Here is an 18611-nt window from a genome sequence, read left to right as displayed (position 1 = left end):
TCCAAATGGGAGAAATTGACCCAAACAAAGGGACTACAGGCCCCATGCAAGTGCAAAATCCATCAGGGTAGTCAAATCTTAAAGCTCCAAAATGATCTCCTTTGACTCCATGTCTCACATTCAGGTCATGCTGACACAAGAGGTGGGCTCCTGTGGTCTTGGGCAGCTCTACCCCTGTGGCTTTACAAGGTACACCCTCCTTCCTGGGTGCTTTCAATGGCTGGTGTTTAGTGTCTGTGGCTTTTCCAGGTGCACAGTGCAAGCTGTCGGTGGATCTAACATTCTGGGGTATGAAGGACAGTGGCCCTCTTCTCACAGCTCCACTAGGCAATGCTCCAGTAGGGACTCTGTGTGGGGGCTCCCACCCCATATTTCCCTTCCGCACTGCCCTAGCAGAGATTCTCCATGAGAGCCCCACCCCTGCAGCAAACTTCTGCCTGGGTATCCAGGAGTTTCCATACATCTCTAAAATCTAGGCAGAGGTCACACACCTCAATTTTTGACTTCTATGCACCTGCAGGCTCAACACCACATGGAAGCTGCCAAGACTTCGGGCTTCAATCTTCTAAAGCAACAGCCTGAGCTGTACCTTGGCCCCTTTCAGTCATGGCTGGAGCAGGTGGAATGCAGGGCACCAAGTCACTAGAATGCACACAGCAGAGGGACCCTAGGCCCAGCCCATAAAACTATTTTTTCCTCCTAAATCTCTGGGCTTGTGATGGCAGGGGCTGTCACAAAGGTCTCTGACATGCCCTGGAGACATTTTCCCCATTGTCTTGGTGATTAACATTCAGCTCCTCATTACTTATGCAAATTTCTGCAGCTGGCTTGAATATCTCCACAGAAAATGGGATTTTCTTCTCTATCACATCATCAAGCTGCAAATTTTCCAAACTTTTATGCTCTGTTTCCCTTTTAAAACTGAATGCCTTTAACAGCACCCAAGTCACCTCCTGAATGCTTTGATGCTTAGAAATTTCTTGTACCAGATGATAACCTAAATCATCTCTCTCTAGTGTAAAGTTCCACAAATCTCTAGGACAGGGGCAAAATACCACCAGTCTCTTTGCTAAAACGTAACAAGAGTCACCTTTGCTCCAGTTCCCAACAAGTTCCTCATCTCCACCTGAGATCATCTCAGCCTGGATTTCTTTGTCCATATCATTATCAGCATTTTGGGCAAAGCCATTCAACAAGTCTCTTTCCAAACTTTCCCACATTTTCCTGTCTGCTTCTGAGCCCTCCAAACTGTTCCAACCTCTGCCTGTTACCCAGTTCCAAAGTCACTTCCACATTTTCTGCTATCTTTTCAGCAACGCCCACTCTACTGGTACCAATTTACTGTACTAGTCCATTTTCACACTGCTGATAAAGACATACCTGAGATTGGGAAGAAAAAGAGGTTTAATGGACTTACAGTTCCACTTGGCTGGGGAGGCCTCACTATCATGGTGCAAGGCAAAAAAGAGCAAATCACATCTTATATGGATGGTGGCAGGCAAAAAAAAAGAGAGCTTGTGCAGGGAAACTCCCCTTTCTAAAACCATCAGATCTCATGAGACTTATTCACTATCAGGAGAAGAGCATGGGAAAGACCTGCCCCCATGATTCAATTACCTCCCACCAGGTCCCTCCCTCAACATGTGGGAATTCAAGACGAGATTTGGGTTGCGACACAGCCAAACCAATCAACAGGTAACCATCTTAGGCCTAATATTCTCTCACAGCAAGTAGAAGTATCCTACTTCTGAGGTAGTAGTATGAAACTCCTACAAAGACCAACTACAGATAGAAGGCAGAGTTTGGCCACAACACAGAGGACAGACAAAGAGACAGGAAAAGTCCTCATTCCTAAGGCTCAGGTACACAAGACCTCCCTAGTGAAGATGGACTAAAAAGACAGAAACTCTCTGCCATCTTCCTGAGATGGCAGACTGTTTGGCATCATCCTTACCGAGTACTAAGTGAAGAGGGGGAGAGAATTTAAGTAGAGTGAATGGAAAATAAATAAATGATTGAGTTGACACTTTGTTGTGAAAGCACAAGAACCTCACTTGAATTCTCATTTAGAAAATGATTCCATTTTCAATTAGAAGTATGGAGAAAGGCTGTGTGTAGAAGAGATCAATTGTTCTGAAAAAGGATCAATGGATCTGTTCAAATAATTTGCAAAAAGAATAATGAACAAGATCTTTGAACATTTATTTTAACCCCATATTTTTAAAAAAGAATTGTACAGAATATCCTGATAGGGCTATCAAAACAAGTTAGCTCTAAAGCATGTCAAGTTGAATCAGTTTATCTAAAAAATAATACCATATTTGTTTTACAACAGTAGATAAAAATCCAATATTATGTCTTTATAATCAGCTAACAGATCCAGGTACTTCACTGGAGCAATGCTAGTATGATAATAATATCATATTCAATATAGGAAATTCTTCATAGCAATGTGACCTTGTTAATCTACATAACCTCTGTAAATATCAAATTGAGCACCTCCACAATGGACATATAATGAGCTTCAAAGCGTATTCAATTAAATATTTTAGTAAAGTGGTTTACATACTGTCTTGCACATCGAAAATACTAAATTACTCAATAAATGTTTCTGAATTCATAATCATCATTATAATCATTTCATATTACTATTTAGTATAGTAAAAGAGACACACACAATTCTTCTAAGCAGTAAATTTATCTTCCTACAAGCAGTGTGCCAGTAAGTAAATATCTTCTAATTGACCAAAAATATTAGGGTATGTGATTATTAGTAACATTGTGTATCTTTTAAAAAATGAATTTAAAATTCTGTGAACGTCTATTTTGAGTATACTAAATTGTCTTAATTTCTGTCACTTGAATTATGTAAATGAGCTTATTTTTATCTTATGTGAAATGTAAACCCACAACATGTTAAAAATACTTTAAGAAATAATGCTGCAAAATTTCTTAAACAGAACCATAAATGTGCAGCATTGCATCAACTCACTTTTTAAATATACATTAGAAGCCTATTTGTGCTCATCCCAGGAAACAAAGCATAAGAATTGACTGAAGTATCAGACCTTAAAGTTTTTCTGACCATTAAATTGGTTTTCAGGGACTTGCTTTCTGTTTGCACAATGAAGTCTATTCAGTAAAAAAATTTAAATTCATTTCATGGTGGTGCCTCTCCTATTATGATCTTCCTGCTGCCCATCTGCTTAATAAATGGAAAATAAAAGTTGTACTAAAGAATAAAGTTTAAAATATTCATATAAGCAACGAATATTTTAAACTATATAATATTTCCTCATCACATTAGTAGAGCATCTTTGTGTTTTAAAACAACACAGCAAACAGACATTCTGTTTCAAGTACAACGAAGTTAAGAGTTACTCAGTGGAACATTCTATTTAAATGTGTACATCATAAAGAAAACAATTTGCACATGCTTTGTCTTAATAAAATGGTACAATTACTATCTAACTTCTCCATTTCAGGAAACCAGCACATCAAAGTCTACAATTCAATTATGCAACATTAAAGTACAGATATTCTTATAGTACTATAAAATTACTGCCCCAAAACTCCATTTTCAATATGATATGAATATTATTTAATAGTATGCTCAAAAATATTTTGAAGTGAATATCCATGGTAAAATAATTTTATTAACTGAACAGTTTTAAGTATTTTTGAATGATCACTTAATAACGAGTTTAGTGGATTATTTTGTTACAATTTGGCAAAGTAAATCATATACACATTTTCTTGTTTACCTGCATCGGAGTAGGCCATCTTTGTCATATATTTTTCTTATGTGCACAATTGAATCAAAGTAATTTCTGATAATAGTAGTTATGTAATTAGCAAATATTCCATTATCTTCAATTGTTTATAAATGAATTTATTTAACCCACTAAATTTTATATTGGAATAATTGTTAGACAGCCAAAATGGAATTCAACCAGATTAGAGAAAAATTTTCATTATCTTAGCCAAAAAAGAAAGCGGTATATCCATATCCAGAAAAAATACCTTCTTAATTTAACAAGCAATTACTTAAACACTAAAGCATGAAATTTTATGAGCCTCATTATTATCTTTATTTTCACAGTGTTTGTTTCTGAAAGTCATAAAACTAAATGGGTCTTCACAAAAGCTGGGTACTCTTTGACCTTTTATAGAAGTAAATTTTGAAAGTGAAATAAAGGCCCCTTAGTAAATCACCTTAACTTTTCCTTAATATTAATTGTCATGTAATTATGGTTTTCTTTATGCCTATATTTTCTGGCAGATTGTAAAAGGAAGTATTTCATTATTTTTAAAATGGTAGTTTTTCATCTTCCTGTTAGTAATCCCAATCAGTATTATTTTCTTCGGGGCTCTCAATAAACCCTTTCTGGTCTGCATTATATTTCCTTACTGTAAAAGCCTGGCAAAGGAAGACAATACTCAAAATGGGGAAAGACTGGTTACACTCCCAAGAAAATAATGCCTACCCCAAATAAATGCCATGAAAGGGGCAAAAATCACCAATTAACTGCTCTAAAAATTATTAAAAGCTTAACTAAAGAGCCAAAAGTTTAATAGCACACAATCACTTAAGCTCCTACTATGTACCAGGCACAGTGATAGGCCCTGGGGATATAGGGAACACAAAACATAGTCCCTATTATATGGAACTCAAAATGCAACAACAAAATATAAACATTAGATAATTAAATGCGAAGGGCATAAATTTCAAGTTCCTTCATAAATATAAAGTATTAAATATAACTTAAATGGAGAGATACGCTATGTAAATAGGACAAAAACTTGTGATAGTATCAATTCTTCCCCCTCAAAAAATAGATATGCGCGCGCACACACACACACACATATTTTTCCAAAATCAAGTTATATTTTCAACTTAATCCCCATCCTATGTCACACCTACGTCACCTGTGTCTGTGGAAATTGGCAAACTTATTCTAAATGGTCAACTGATTTTCAATAAAAGTGCCAAAGATATTAAATGAGACTTAAAGATAATTTTCTCAAGAAATGGTGCCAGAACAATTATGTGTTTCTATAGTAAAGAAAATTAACTTCTAGCTTCTACCTCACACGATGCACAAAACTTAAGAACATATCCTATGCTGAAATAAAAATACATATTTTAAGGGTTTTAGAAGAAAACATAGAATATCTGTTACCTATAGTAGAAAATGATATATTCAATAAAATGTCAAAATAAATACCATAAAAAAGATAAGCTATGCTTCATTAAAATTTAAAGTACCTGCTCAACAAAAGACACCATTAATAAATTAAAGACACAAGCCATAGACTGGGAGAAAATATTCACAATATTCTAACAAAGCACTTGTATCCAGAATATACAAAAAACTCTTACAATTCAATTACAATTGTATTCAATCACAATTCGTCATTTTTAAAGGATGAGTAGTATATCTTCAGCAAACAAGCAACATAAACATACAGAAAGCAGGATAAATGCTTTGTAGAATGCTTTTTAGAATGGTCAAAAAGCAAAAAAAAAAATATGTTTAATATCATTTGTTATAAAGAAAATGCATATCAAAAACACAAGATGCCACAACACAACAGTTAAAAATGACTACACTTGAAAAGACTAATAACACTCAATGTTAGTAGCTGTGTGGAGCAACTGGAATTCTCATGTATTCCTACTGAGAAAGGAAAATGGACCAACCTGAATGTGGGAATATGTACTAGCAGTTCATACAGAGTTAAACATCCATCTATCCCCCGATCCAGAATTTCCACTAAGCTTTTATAAAAAAGAAATGAAAACATATTCCTATCAAATATTTGTGCCTCAATGTTCATAGCAGTTTTATCTTTAATAACCAACTGTTGGAAATAACTAAATGGAAAAAGGATAAAAAAGTTGTAGTATGCATTATACAACAGAGTACTACTTAGCAATAAAGAGGAACAAATTACTGATACAGGCAAAAATAATACATTGTACAGACTTTATGCTGAGTATAAGGTGCCAAACAGAATAATATGGTGTGATTCCATTTATGAAATTCTCAAACAAAACTAATCTATAGTGAAAAATTTCTGAAAAGTGATTGCCAGGACACAGAACAACTGAGAAGGGACATGAGGAAAACTTTTGGATAGATAAAAATGTTCTACCTTGAGATAAGTGTGGAGGTTTAAGAGTTTATCTGTCAAATTATATAGCTAAGACATATATTTCAATGTATATAAAGCACAACAAAAAAACTGTAAAAAATATATAATAACTTGAGGTGTAGGGAATGGGTGAGAGTAAAAGAATGACAAAAGTAGAGTGTTGATTATCCTGTAGGTCTATGAGGTTCATTAGTCTATACTGCTTACTTTCTTTGAGTATATAGTAAGAAGGTAACATGAGATCTACCCTCTTAACAAATTTTTAAGTGTACAATACACTATTGTTGGTTGTAGTACAATGACACATAACAAATCTGTAGCATTCATTTTTGTTTACCTAAAACTTTATGCCCTTTGATTAGTAGTGCCCCATCTTCCTCTCCCCTCGTCCCCTGGAAACCACCATTCTACTCTTTGATTCTATAAATTTTGCTATATTAGATATCTCATATATGGGGAATCATGCAGTAATCACCCCTCTGTGACTGGCTTATATCACTTACCGTAGTGTCCTCAAGGTTCATGCATGTCCTCACACATTACAGAATTTCCCTCTTTTTAAAGGATGAGTAGTATTGCATTGCATGAATGCACCATATTTTTTTACCTATTCATCTGTCAATGAACATTTAGGTTGTTTCTATAATTTGGCTGTTGTGAATAATGCTTTAATGAACATAGGAATGCTAATATCTGCCTGAGATCCTGGTTTCAATTTGATTCACTTCAAATAAATACCCAGGAGTGGGATTTCTTGATCATATGGTAGTTCGAATTTTAATTTTTTGAGGAACCTTTATTCTGTTTTCAGTGGTGACTGCACCATTTGCATTCCCATTGGTAATGTGCAAGGGTTCCAATTCTTCCACATTCACATTAACACTTGTTATTGTTTATGTTTTTCTTCTTTTTTTGAGTCTTGCTCTGTCGCCTAGGCTGGAGTACAGTGGCGTGATCTCAGCTCACTGCAAGCTCTGCCTCCTAGGTTCATGCCATTCTCCCGCCTCAGCCTCCCAAGTAGCTGGGACTACAGGCGCCCACCAACACGCCTGGCTAATTTTTTGTATTTTTTAGTAGAGACGGGATTTCACCGTGTTAGCCAGATGGTCTCAATCTCCTGACCTTGTGATCTGCCCACCTTGGCCTCCCAAAGTGCTGGGATTACAGGCATGAGCCACAGAGCCTGGCCTATTGTTTTTTTCTAATAATAGCCATCCTGAAAAGTATGAGGCAATTTCTCGTTTACTTCTGATTTGCATTTCCTTGACAATTAGTAACATTGAGCATTTTTCCAAGCAGAAGCCTGTTCACATGCTTCTGCTCAAAACTATTAGCTTCACATACCACCTGGGGGAAAAAGCAAGTTTCTAGCAAAGCCTCTACCACTAACCCACTGGTTAGAGCCAGTATAGCCTCCTTGCTAATCCTCTAACAAGCCAACCTGTCTCCACCATGTGCTCTTCATACTTCCTATTTCCTCTGCCTGGAATTCCATTTTCCCAAGTTTATACTTGGCTTTTTCCCTCAGTCTCTTCAGGTTTCTGATGTGCTCCCCTGCCCCCTGTCCCACCTCTTACCAATCCTACATAAAACAGCACCTCGTCTGTCTCCTTTACGCATGTTATTTTCTTCATAGCACTTACCACTACCTAATATAAGTTGTATTTGTCAATATTCACATGTAGTCAATTGTTATCCTAATGTACTTAAAAAGTGTCAACTGTTTGGAGTTAAGAAAAGGAAAAGAAGCCTGCCACTAAGGTAGGAGGGGCAGCACAGTATGATGTCACAGATGCTAAGGGAAGATAGGAATAAAAAACAGGATATACAAATGGAAAAAAAAGACTGCTAAATTTGGGTGTCAAACAGTTCTCTGGTGTCCAAGGCCAATTGAGAAAAAGTGAAATGGAAGCCAGATTGCAAGATGTTCAAGTTCAAGTATAATGGTGATTTTAGGAATCAATCATCCAAACAAGTTTTTTGGTTTTTTTTTTTTTGCATTGCCTAAACTATGGGAAGAAGACATAAAATGCTAGTTAAAATAGGCAAGAAGATCAAGCAAAAAGGTTGTAATTAATAAAACTCATAATAGTTATTTATAAACTTCAGACCAAAGTAAATCTTTTGGCATGACAACTACCAAATAAAACAAGGTTTATGAATATAGTGTCTAAACTGTGAAAGACATAATTCTAAGTGATGTTTTATAATCTTCGTTCAACCACCAAATCTCTCCAACTGTGGTCACCTGCTTTAAATGCAACTTTAGATTTCTGCATTTAAAATAACAATAGGTCTACATTTCAATAGAAAATTTATGTTCTCCTTTTCTGAGAAAAACATTCTTCTTCAATATCCAGTATGGGAAATACTTGTACTTCCAATGGAACTATAAATTTTTAATAAGATCATTTTCTCCATAAAAACATCTATACAGAAATGTTCTCAATAATTATTTCCCAACTGTATATTTTGGAAGATAGACAATCTATATTTATAGATGGTACAGAGAAAACCTGTAGTCAAAAATTGGTAATGTTGACAACAGAGAAAATGACAATTGCCTGCTTTAATTACAGCAATTCAAATGATATTTTAGTGTGAAATATTTTCTCCTTTCATTTCTTTCTTCATGCTTCATCGTTGCTGAATTTAAAAAATACTAATGATGTGATTAATAAAAACCTAGAGATGACAGCGTTTAGAGTTATTGATAATAGCTGACATTTCAAAGCACTTTGTGATTTACAAAGCTCTTTAACATAGCTTGTCTCATTTAATTATCACATTATTCCATAGAAATTAACAACATTATGCAAAATGATTCCCAGGTTAACAATAAGAAAACTGGGAGTAATTCAGCAAACTGAGTTAATAAGTAACAGAGTATTAGAAGCGAGGTATTTGAACTTTAAGATAAGTACTCTTTTCATGGCAACTTTCCCCCAGATAAATATTAATTTTATAGCTGTATCATTTATTTGATTTTTCTAGAGATAAATCACTAAATGCTATTAGTATAATCAAGAATAATATATATCTGCAACCTTTTTTGTGTATTAAAAATTATTATTAGAAAAGTATTTTATATCTACAATTATTTTGCCTTAAGAAATATCCTAATCCTAAAAATATAAACATTAGCTCAAGTTCAATAAAGGGAATCTCATGTTTGTCACTACTTACTATTTGAAAATTATCCTCAGAAGTCAAATTGAAAAACCTAGATGATTAAACACTACCATTTGGGGCAGGCTGGTAGCATGACAGACGTAGTTTGGAAAACTTTTTTCAAAACTTTATTGCAGCACTATTCACAATAGCCAAGAATGTGGAATCAACCTAAGTATCCATCAACAGAAGAATAAATAAATCAAATGTGGCACATATACACAATGGAATGTTATTAAACCATTTTTTAAAAACAGAATGAAACCCTATAATTTGCAGGAACATATATGGAACTGGAGATCATTATGTTAAGTGAAATAAGCCAGGCACAGAAAGACAAATATTGCGTGTCCTTACTCACATGGGAGCTAAAATAGTTGATCTCATGGAGGTAGCAGGGAGAATGATAATTATCAGAGGCTGGGAAGTATGCGGGGGATGTAGGGTGGAAAGGGGAGATAAAGAGAAATTGGTTAATGGATACAAACATAGTTAGATAGAAGGGTTAAGTTCTAGTGTTCAATATCACAGTAGGGTGACTACAGTTAACAATAATTTATCATCTATTTTAAAATAGTTAGATTTAAAATGTTCCCAACACACACACAAAAATCATGTTTGAGGTGATAGATATCCTAAATACTCTTGATTTGATTACTATACATTATATGTAACGAAAATAACACATGTACAATTATATGTACAAATGTATTTGATACATATGTATCAAAATATCACATGTACAATTATCATATGTATAAATGTTTGTACAATTATTAAGTATAACAAAAAAACTACTGACAAAACGGAACAAAACTTCATTCTCCATTCTCCATTTTCTAAGAATGTATCAGTAGAACCAGGTTATAAGGAAGCATTTTACTAAAATGTGCTGTGAAAGCACACCATGCTTAATATCCACTCAGTAAAATAAAGATTAAGCATCTAAGGATCAAGCAGCTTCCTTTCAAATCTTCCATGTCAAGTAGAGTAAAGCAAACACAAATGTTCCTTGTCTAACTTTTTCGATTTTAAGTTCTATTGAATGAGATAGATTTGAGAAACAGTCACAAACTGTTAAAATTAAAACAATAATCTGATATTTTAGTGAGACAAGATGTTTTATTTGAGTGATGCATTTTAATCCTGGCTTCTTTTAACATTAAGTTAATAATCTGCATGAGTAATTTTTTTTTATATTATTGCTATTAAACATAATATTCAATAAACGACCAGTACTTAACAATGACTATTCAATGTCACTGGAGCTAAACTTATGGCATAAAGAGGCTGCTTTGATCTATTTAACAGAAAATTAGCAAACTCAAGCAATAATTCAAAGGAGATCAGGAACTGAAAGTGTGTCAGGCAGCACTGTGAGAAATATGCTGTATCAAATTCCCAGTGAATCCATTAGATGAATATACAAAATCATAGTGAGCATCAGGGCAAATAGTACAAAACACTTTTGAGAAATGGAACAAAGAATAGAGAGAACACTGGTTCTAGTAATATATTCTTCAGAATCATCATACACTTCTAATGTAAAATATAAAATTCTAAATGATACATTACATCCATAGATAATACAAAATGTACATACCTTGCAAAAACATTTCTACAAGTACGGACAATACTTGAATAAATGATATCATACAAATTATTTACTGCCATCGTTCACAAGTAAGAGCTTATTTTAAATGTTTTCTCTGCTTCTCAATGAAAAGTCATGTTTCTTTAAACTTATCAAAAATCTTAATATTATGTTCCTATATGGTAATTCTATTAATCTAATTTTGGTTTTAATATGCCTCTTTAAGTGAGAAAGGCCCTCTTTTTAACTATACTTAATAAAAATGAATTAATAAATAAAATATGAACTCTGCTTCACATCTGGGCATTGATTTCTCCATATAACATTGCCTCAGATGAGCAGATTCACCCCAAATTAATGCATTCACATAATCTTTGTCAGAATAACACTGGCTGTTTACCTAAAATTGTTCACCAGGAATTGCATGCCTTCCATCAATTGTAGAAAGAAAGGTGTGGAGAGATTTGGCTTCTCTTCTATGAATAAATTTATGCCAGGAAATTACTAAACAAAGGTTTCCTTTCAGTAATTCTAAGTTAGAATAAAATTTATTTTCATACAATATATTAATCACGTACTCTTGAATGAAAAAGGAACTTACAAAATATGGTATTAGTGCAGTTTATATTTAAAAGTTACTCATAAATATGCATTAATATATACGCATTGAGGAAAGTCAAGGCTGCTATTCAACAAAATGGTAAGTGGCTGGCCCTGGGTGGTGAAATTATGGATAGTTTATGTTTTCTTTTAAAAATATTTTTATTTTTATAGACTTAGGGGTAAAAGTGCAGTTGTTTTACATGGATATATTGCATAGTGATGAATCTGGGCATCTGGTGTACCAATCACCCAAGTAGTGGATATTTTACCCATCCCTTACTTTCCTCCATCTTTCCCACCTTTTAGAGTTTCCAGTATCTATTATTCCATTCTGTATGTCCATATGTACTCATTGCTTAGCTCCTACTTGTAAGTGAGAATATGTGGTTTTTGACTTTCTGTTTCTGAGTCATTTCACTAAGAGTGATGGCCTCGAGTTCCATCCATGTTGCTGCAAAAGGCCTGATTTCATTCATTTTTATGGCTGAATAGTATTCCATTGTATATAAATGCCACATTTTTTATCCCATCATCTGCTGATGGACACTTAGGTTGATTCCATGACTTTGTTACTATCAATAGTGCTGCAATAAATGTAAGAGTATGGTTGGAATTTTTATACAACTGGGTAGATACCCAGTAGTGGAATTGCTGGATTGAAGTCAAAACCACAATGAGATAGCATCTTTCACCAGCCAGAACAGCTATTATTAAAAAGTCAAAAATAACAGATGTTGGTGAGAATGTGGAGAAAAGAGAATACTCATACATGGTTGGTGGGAATGTAAATTAGTTCAACCTGTATGGAAAACAGTATAGATAATTCTCTTTATTTTTTTAATAAACTTTATTTTTAGAGCAGTTTTAAGTTCATAGCAAAATTGATTAGAAGATACAGAGATGTCCCATACACCTCCTACTCCCACACATGCACAGCCTTCCCCATTATCAACAGCCCACAACAGACAGGTACATTGGTTAACAACTGATGAACCTACATACCATTGTCACTCAAAGTCCACAGTTTATATTATTCCTTCTGGAGAATTTTCAAATACCGAAATTCCTCTACTAGGAATAAACTAGCATTTTCCTCTCGGCTTTCTATAAATTTAATTATTATTTCAGAAATTAGTCTCTTTACAGGAGAAAATGTTATAAACCATGAAAAGACTATCAAATACATAAGGAAGTGAATGTTATATAACAAATGTACCATCTCCTAAACAACTCCCTGCATTCCCTTCTTGTTGGTAAGTTACAATTATGATAGTTCTGATCATCTGTTTAATTAATGTGGTAGTGAAGCCTCTCACATTTTTTACAACTAGAAAAATCCAGTTTTCCAAAATTAAGGCTCTGGTACATTACATATAATCAACTTCATTCAACTCTTTATTTAGTCCAAAAGAAAAATAAGAAAATGTCATTTAAAAAGTAACATACTCAGCTGCTTGTTTGTAGTGCTTCAAATCTTTCTTTAAATTTTTGTTCTCATTTTCCAAAAGCATAATCTGGGTGTAGACATCTGGAACATTCCCAACAGTTCTAAGTTCAGTCACTCCTTTCTGTATTAACTCATACCTAGGATAAAATCAAACAAAAGGGTTTATGTCATTTCTTTCTGCCAAATTGGCTTAATTTATGTACAATTCGAAAAGTTAAGTCTCAGGGAGTATTTATAGTAATTACTTGCAGTGTTAGTTACATTTATAAGTTAAAATGTCCAACATTCATAATATATTTTAGAATAAAATATGACTTCTAGGTACCAATACCATCATGGTATATAAAATATAATAACAGAACATCTCCTATGTTCCAGGCACTGGTCTAGACAACAGTAAAATTGACAAAAATGTCTAAGTCCCTATTTCATGGAGTTTCCATTCTAGTGGTGAGGGTGATGAGTTCTATGAAGTTAAATAAGATGGCGAAAAGATACAGGAAGAGTGAGGTGGAAACACTGATGGCCGTGCTTGTGCTGTTTTACATAGGGTGGGCATGAATGACAAATATGACTGACAAAGTGATACCTGAACAGAGATCTAAAGGAAATGAAGGACTGTATTATGTGGATAGTTGGGAGAGAAGCAGCTGGGCCAGATGGAAAAGTAAATGCAATGGCCCTGAACCAAGGACGTGCTTGGCAACTACAAGAAACAACAAACAGCCAGGGTACCTGGTGTGCCTGGAACTGAAGCCAACTAAGTGACCAAGAAGAGAGTGGTGAAAGATGAGTCAGGAAAACAGCAGGGAGCCATGGTGAGGAATGCAATTTTACTCTGAATCAGAAGTAAACCATAGGAAGGTTTTGAGACAAGTGACACTGACCAGATTTATGTTTTAAAGGGATTAGTCTAGCAAGCATAGAATCAGAGAGACCAGTTAGCAGGCTATTGCAATAGTCAAGGAGAGAGCATGGTGGCTTGAAGAAAGTTGGTAGCGCTGGAGATTATGAGAAGTAAGTACCTTCTAGAAATGCTGTCAAGGTGGGGCCAGCGGGACTATCTGATGGATCAACTGTCAGGTGTTGGTAAATGAGAGAAGGCAAGTGCGACTCCAGGGTTTTAGGCTGAGCAACAGATAGCCATTTATTTACTAAGTGGGGACAAACGCAGGAGGAGCAAGAGTGGTTGGAGTAATTAAGGGATTGTTTCCATTCGTGTTAAATGTAACATGCCTAGCAGACATTTAAGTGAAGATAAACGTTGAGTATACACATTCGGAGTTCCGGAAAAAAGGGTGGGCAATTTGGTAATCAACATTACAGATACTATTTAAAGTGATGAGACTGAAAGAGACCAGCTAGGCAGTGAGAAATGCAAGTAAAGAAAGAAAGAAATGAAGAGGTCCTAGGAGTGAGCCATAAACACTTCACTGCTTCCAAGTTGAGGGGAAAACACTACCAAAAAAGACTAAGCTAGAGAGGCCTGTGAAATAGGGGGATAATCTGAGAGTTGTGCCCAGGGGGCAAATGAAGAAAGTGTTCTAAAAAGGAAGAAATGAACAACAGTGACCAATGCTGCCAGGAGTCTGAAAAGAATACTGAGAATCAATCACTGAAGTTGGCACTGTGAACGTCACTATTGAAAAAAAAAAAAAGGAAGTTTTCAATAGAGTCATGGGGACAAAAGACAAACTGAGAGAATGACTGAGAGACTAGGAAATGAGGAAGTGGCAACAAACTTTTTTCAAGGAGATATGCTCTAAAGCAGAGCATAGGGAATCAAGATGAACTTAGAAGAAGATATGAAATCTAGGGTGGTTCTTCTCTTCCTTTTTTAAAATGTGAGATATTATTGTACATCTGTATGCTTATGGGAATGACCCAGCAAAGAGGGAAAAAACTGACAATAGAGGTAAAAGAGGGATGATTACAAGAGTAGTATCCTTAAGTCAGTGAGAGGGGTTGGTATCAAGCAGACAAGATGAGAGCTGGCTTCAGGTAACATTAGAGTCTGCGAGAGAAGAGAACACTGGAGGCCAGAGGCAGCGGGGTGGTAAAGAGGGAGGTGGGAGAGATGGAACTTGTATTTTCTCAGTGAAGTAAGAAGCAACATCAGAGAATCAATGGTAGATTGTAAATAATTACAATTTTAATCACTGTGTATGGAAATTAATAAAGTTAAAAAAAAACAATTTGAGCATAGAAAAATATTTCAAGTAATAAAGTTATTAATAAATCCCTACAAAGCTTGCTCTAGATGAGCTAAATATTAGAGCTAAAAATTATAAATTATCAGTAGTTTCATATTATAAATCATAATTTAATAATGTTACATATTTATAAAGTCACATATTTTGTGTGATATACGATTTTTTCTTAAAAAAAGAGCAAGAGGACCCCCCCCATAGAATATCCTGAAGATTAAGATAATTGAATCAATATTCCATCATATTTGCCACAATTTATAAAACAGGAAATAGGTATCAATTGAATCATAAATTCAGTAAGTCATCTGTACTAGGAATGTGATTTATACTTATCTCAGAAGAGAAGACATAGTGATTGATTGAAGTATTAGACCATAAGCTTTTTCTGACCATAAAATTGATTTTCAGCACCTTGCTTTACTCAATGTGGGAAAACCACTAGAGAAATTTTCTATGAGGAAAAAAGTGATTTAATACTTTTTCCTCTAAATTAAACACTATAAATAAAATAATATGTGATAAAAGAAGCACAAATCCAAATACAACATTTATTACATAGTATATATCTCAGGATATTCAAAAATTATCAGGTAAATTTTCTGCCATCCATATAAAAATATGAAAGATGACTTTAAGCTCATTTTTAGATAATAATACAAGTAATTAGGAATCTTAATGCACAAACTACAGAAGTATACTTCTCAATAAAATCTGAATTATCATACATAATATTTTTGTGGTTTACTTCAGTTTGCATGTATCTGTTCTTTTAAGAAATATCCTGACTTTTTATTTCTTTCTTCTTTTTCACTCACTCTTAAAGTAAGACTGAAAAGTGTTCAGGTGGGAAAGAAGACTGCCATAACTATTAGAGATTTGAAATATAATTTGCTCTCAATGAAACTGCCAATAAATTATCACTAATAAAATTGCATTAATGCTCTTAATATTTACCAGGAGATCCATAAACTACTTAGAATTATGTAGAGATGGAGAATATATATGAATTTCAGGGAGAAAGTGCATAGAAATTTCATAAAATTTTGTCTACATACCAAATGCATTTAAGACCCAATGCCATAAATGATGAATATTATGACAGAATTCCAGTAAACATATAAATGGTGTCAGAAGAATAAGGATTATTTTTCCCTCATGGTGGCACCCAAGGCATAGGAGGTAAAAGACAGGGGAAAGGTCATCTAGATTATAATCTCCTTATAAGAAGCCTACAATGAGAACTTTTCCCTCATGTTTTCATAAAGATTTAGGGAAATATATTACCAACATAGACAAAATTATTTTAATTACTGTACAAACTGAGGATGTTAGAATCCCCAGCACTGTTGTGACTATCACTTAGAACCAGACAGTCCCTCTCAGGAAAAATATAGCACAGTTGAAATGTTTATTACCCGCCCCATGATTCCTCAAACCAATATAGAAAATAGGCACAAATTTGGATTCTAAATTAATATTTTCTTAAGTCCTTTTAGTATCCAGCCAAACCAAAAGGCACCTTTATTAATTTTTTCCAAGATTCTCTTGTATAATTGCACAATATAGCCTTGTGGTTAGAAGACTGGTCTTTAAGATCAGTATGTCCCTAGGTTGACTCTGCCACTTACTGGCTATGACTTGGTGACACTCACTGAGGAGACTTCCTAATCTCCCTATCCCCTTTCCTCATCCCTAAAATAGAAATACGGCTGTGGCTACCTGCTCGATACAGTTGTTGGGAGAAGTAAATGAAATAATGCATGAGAATATACTATATCAATAAAAATGATACAAAGTACATTTCTGCATAAGCCTAAGCCTTCACCCTCTTAAATATTTTTAAATCCCTCATATTTAATAAACATGATATTAATTTTGTTTTAAAAATTTTAATTAAATACTCACCTAAAATGTTGCCTTAATATCATAGTACATAAATCTGTGCAGATGTATTTACAGTGGTCAAATTTATCATAATGTAACACAGCAAAAATTAGCTTTTGCTAACTTTTATGTTATGTAGAAGAGTCACTACACTCCTGTGTTTAACTTAATAATGACTGGGGAAAAAATATTCTTATGGGACATATAACTAGAAGCCAAGACCTCACCAATTGAAGAAACAGCAATAAGATTAAATTACAAAGGAACAAATATTTGTGTAGTGTTCACTGTGAGTCATTAATGTATACACACCACCACACATATTTCTTGTACATACTTGGGCAACATAAGGGCTATATCAAGGGTAATTTTAATTCTAGGCTCTGGCTTTAAAACTTAACCATCCCCAGAAAGTTGTAACTGTACTGCTCACATTTAAGTGATTAAATGTTATGACAAATTTTATTGTCTAAAAGCTGTAAAATTTATTTTATGCAAATTAATGAAATATACTCTTAATTTGCAAACTCTTCCATTATTACAAAAAAATTAAATTAGTAATTAAGTGTCATAAATAATTGTACTATTACTTTTGATAGCATTTTCATTACCACCCTACCTTCAGTGAAATGGTGCGAACAGGCCAAACTGGAGAGAACCAAGTGTTGAATAGGAAGTAAAAAGGTGAAGAAAGAAAAAAAATTTAAACTTTGTTTTCAAAACATTGGCTGGAAAGGGAAAAACGGTTTAAAAAGAAGTGGTAGTAAAAGGCAAAAAAAGAGTAGGAATGTATCTTTAGGGTGAGTAGTTCTGACAATGTTAATAGGGGAACAGTCAGTGTAGGAAGACAGACGGATGACATATGCTGAGGTACAGGTACTGGAATTAGATTACCATATTTTCTCCATTTTAATTTCTTCTTTAATTTCTCCCCCCGAGAAATTATTGTTGTCCATTGATAATTCTAAAATAGGCATACAAATAGAATTGAAGCATTGACTAAACCTGCAATGGAAATTTTTCGTGGTTCACAGAACAAATTCCTACTACATTCTGGCAACTCTTTTCTGTAAAGGGTCAGAGAATAAATATTTTAGAATTTGCAAAACTATCTTTACAGGCCACATCACCCCTGTTGTGACTAATTAACTTTGCTTTTACAGAGTGAAAGTAGCCATATACAATACCCAAAGAAAGGTCATGTCTGTGTTTCAATAAGATTTTATTTTAAAAATCAGGAGGCAGGCCAGATTTGGCCCAAGGATCTTAGTTTTCTAACCCTGGATTTAAAGGATTCATTGCATTTTCCGCTTGAGGAGTGAAAGAACCTATGTCAAATTTTACTGCCCAGTGTTTTGTTTGTTTGCTTATTTTAACAAACTAACAAAGGAAAATCCCTGTTTGGTCATGTTTTGAATGATTAAGTGAATTCATAGCAATTATATATTCTAAGTGTTTTCTCCTGTGGTAAAAATGATAAAAAATAATACATTTAATTTTCCTATAATTTTACTATGTAGAATAGGTAAAGTTTTCTAATCAA

General features: G+C 34.1%; 1 protein-coding gene across 5 annotated transcripts in view; it reads right to left on the bottom strand.

Annotated features, from left to right (window-relative positions):
- The window catches only part of SPAG16 (sperm associated antigen 16), a 1158987-nt gene that overhangs the window by 1111570 nt on the left and 28806 nt on the right, over window positions 1–18611 (bottom strand). For all 5 annotated transcript variants that reach the window (XM_077956655.1, XM_001082826.5, XM_077956652.1 and 2 more), the window contains one exon: window positions 12974–13111. In XM_077956655.1, the coding sequence (XP_077812781.1) occupies window positions 12974–13111 (138 nt within the window). The remainder of the gene's footprint in view (window positions 1–12973; window positions 13112–18611) is intronic.

The sequence above is a fragment of the Macaca mulatta genome, chromosome 12 (assembly GCF_049350105.2).
Source record: "Macaca mulatta isolate MMU2019108-1 chromosome 12, T2T-MMU8v2.0, whole genome shotgun sequence".
Taxonomy (NCBI): domain Eukaryota; kingdom Metazoa; phylum Chordata; class Mammalia; order Primates; family Cercopithecidae; genus Macaca; species Macaca mulatta.
This window is presented reverse-complemented; position numbering and strand designations above follow the sequence as displayed.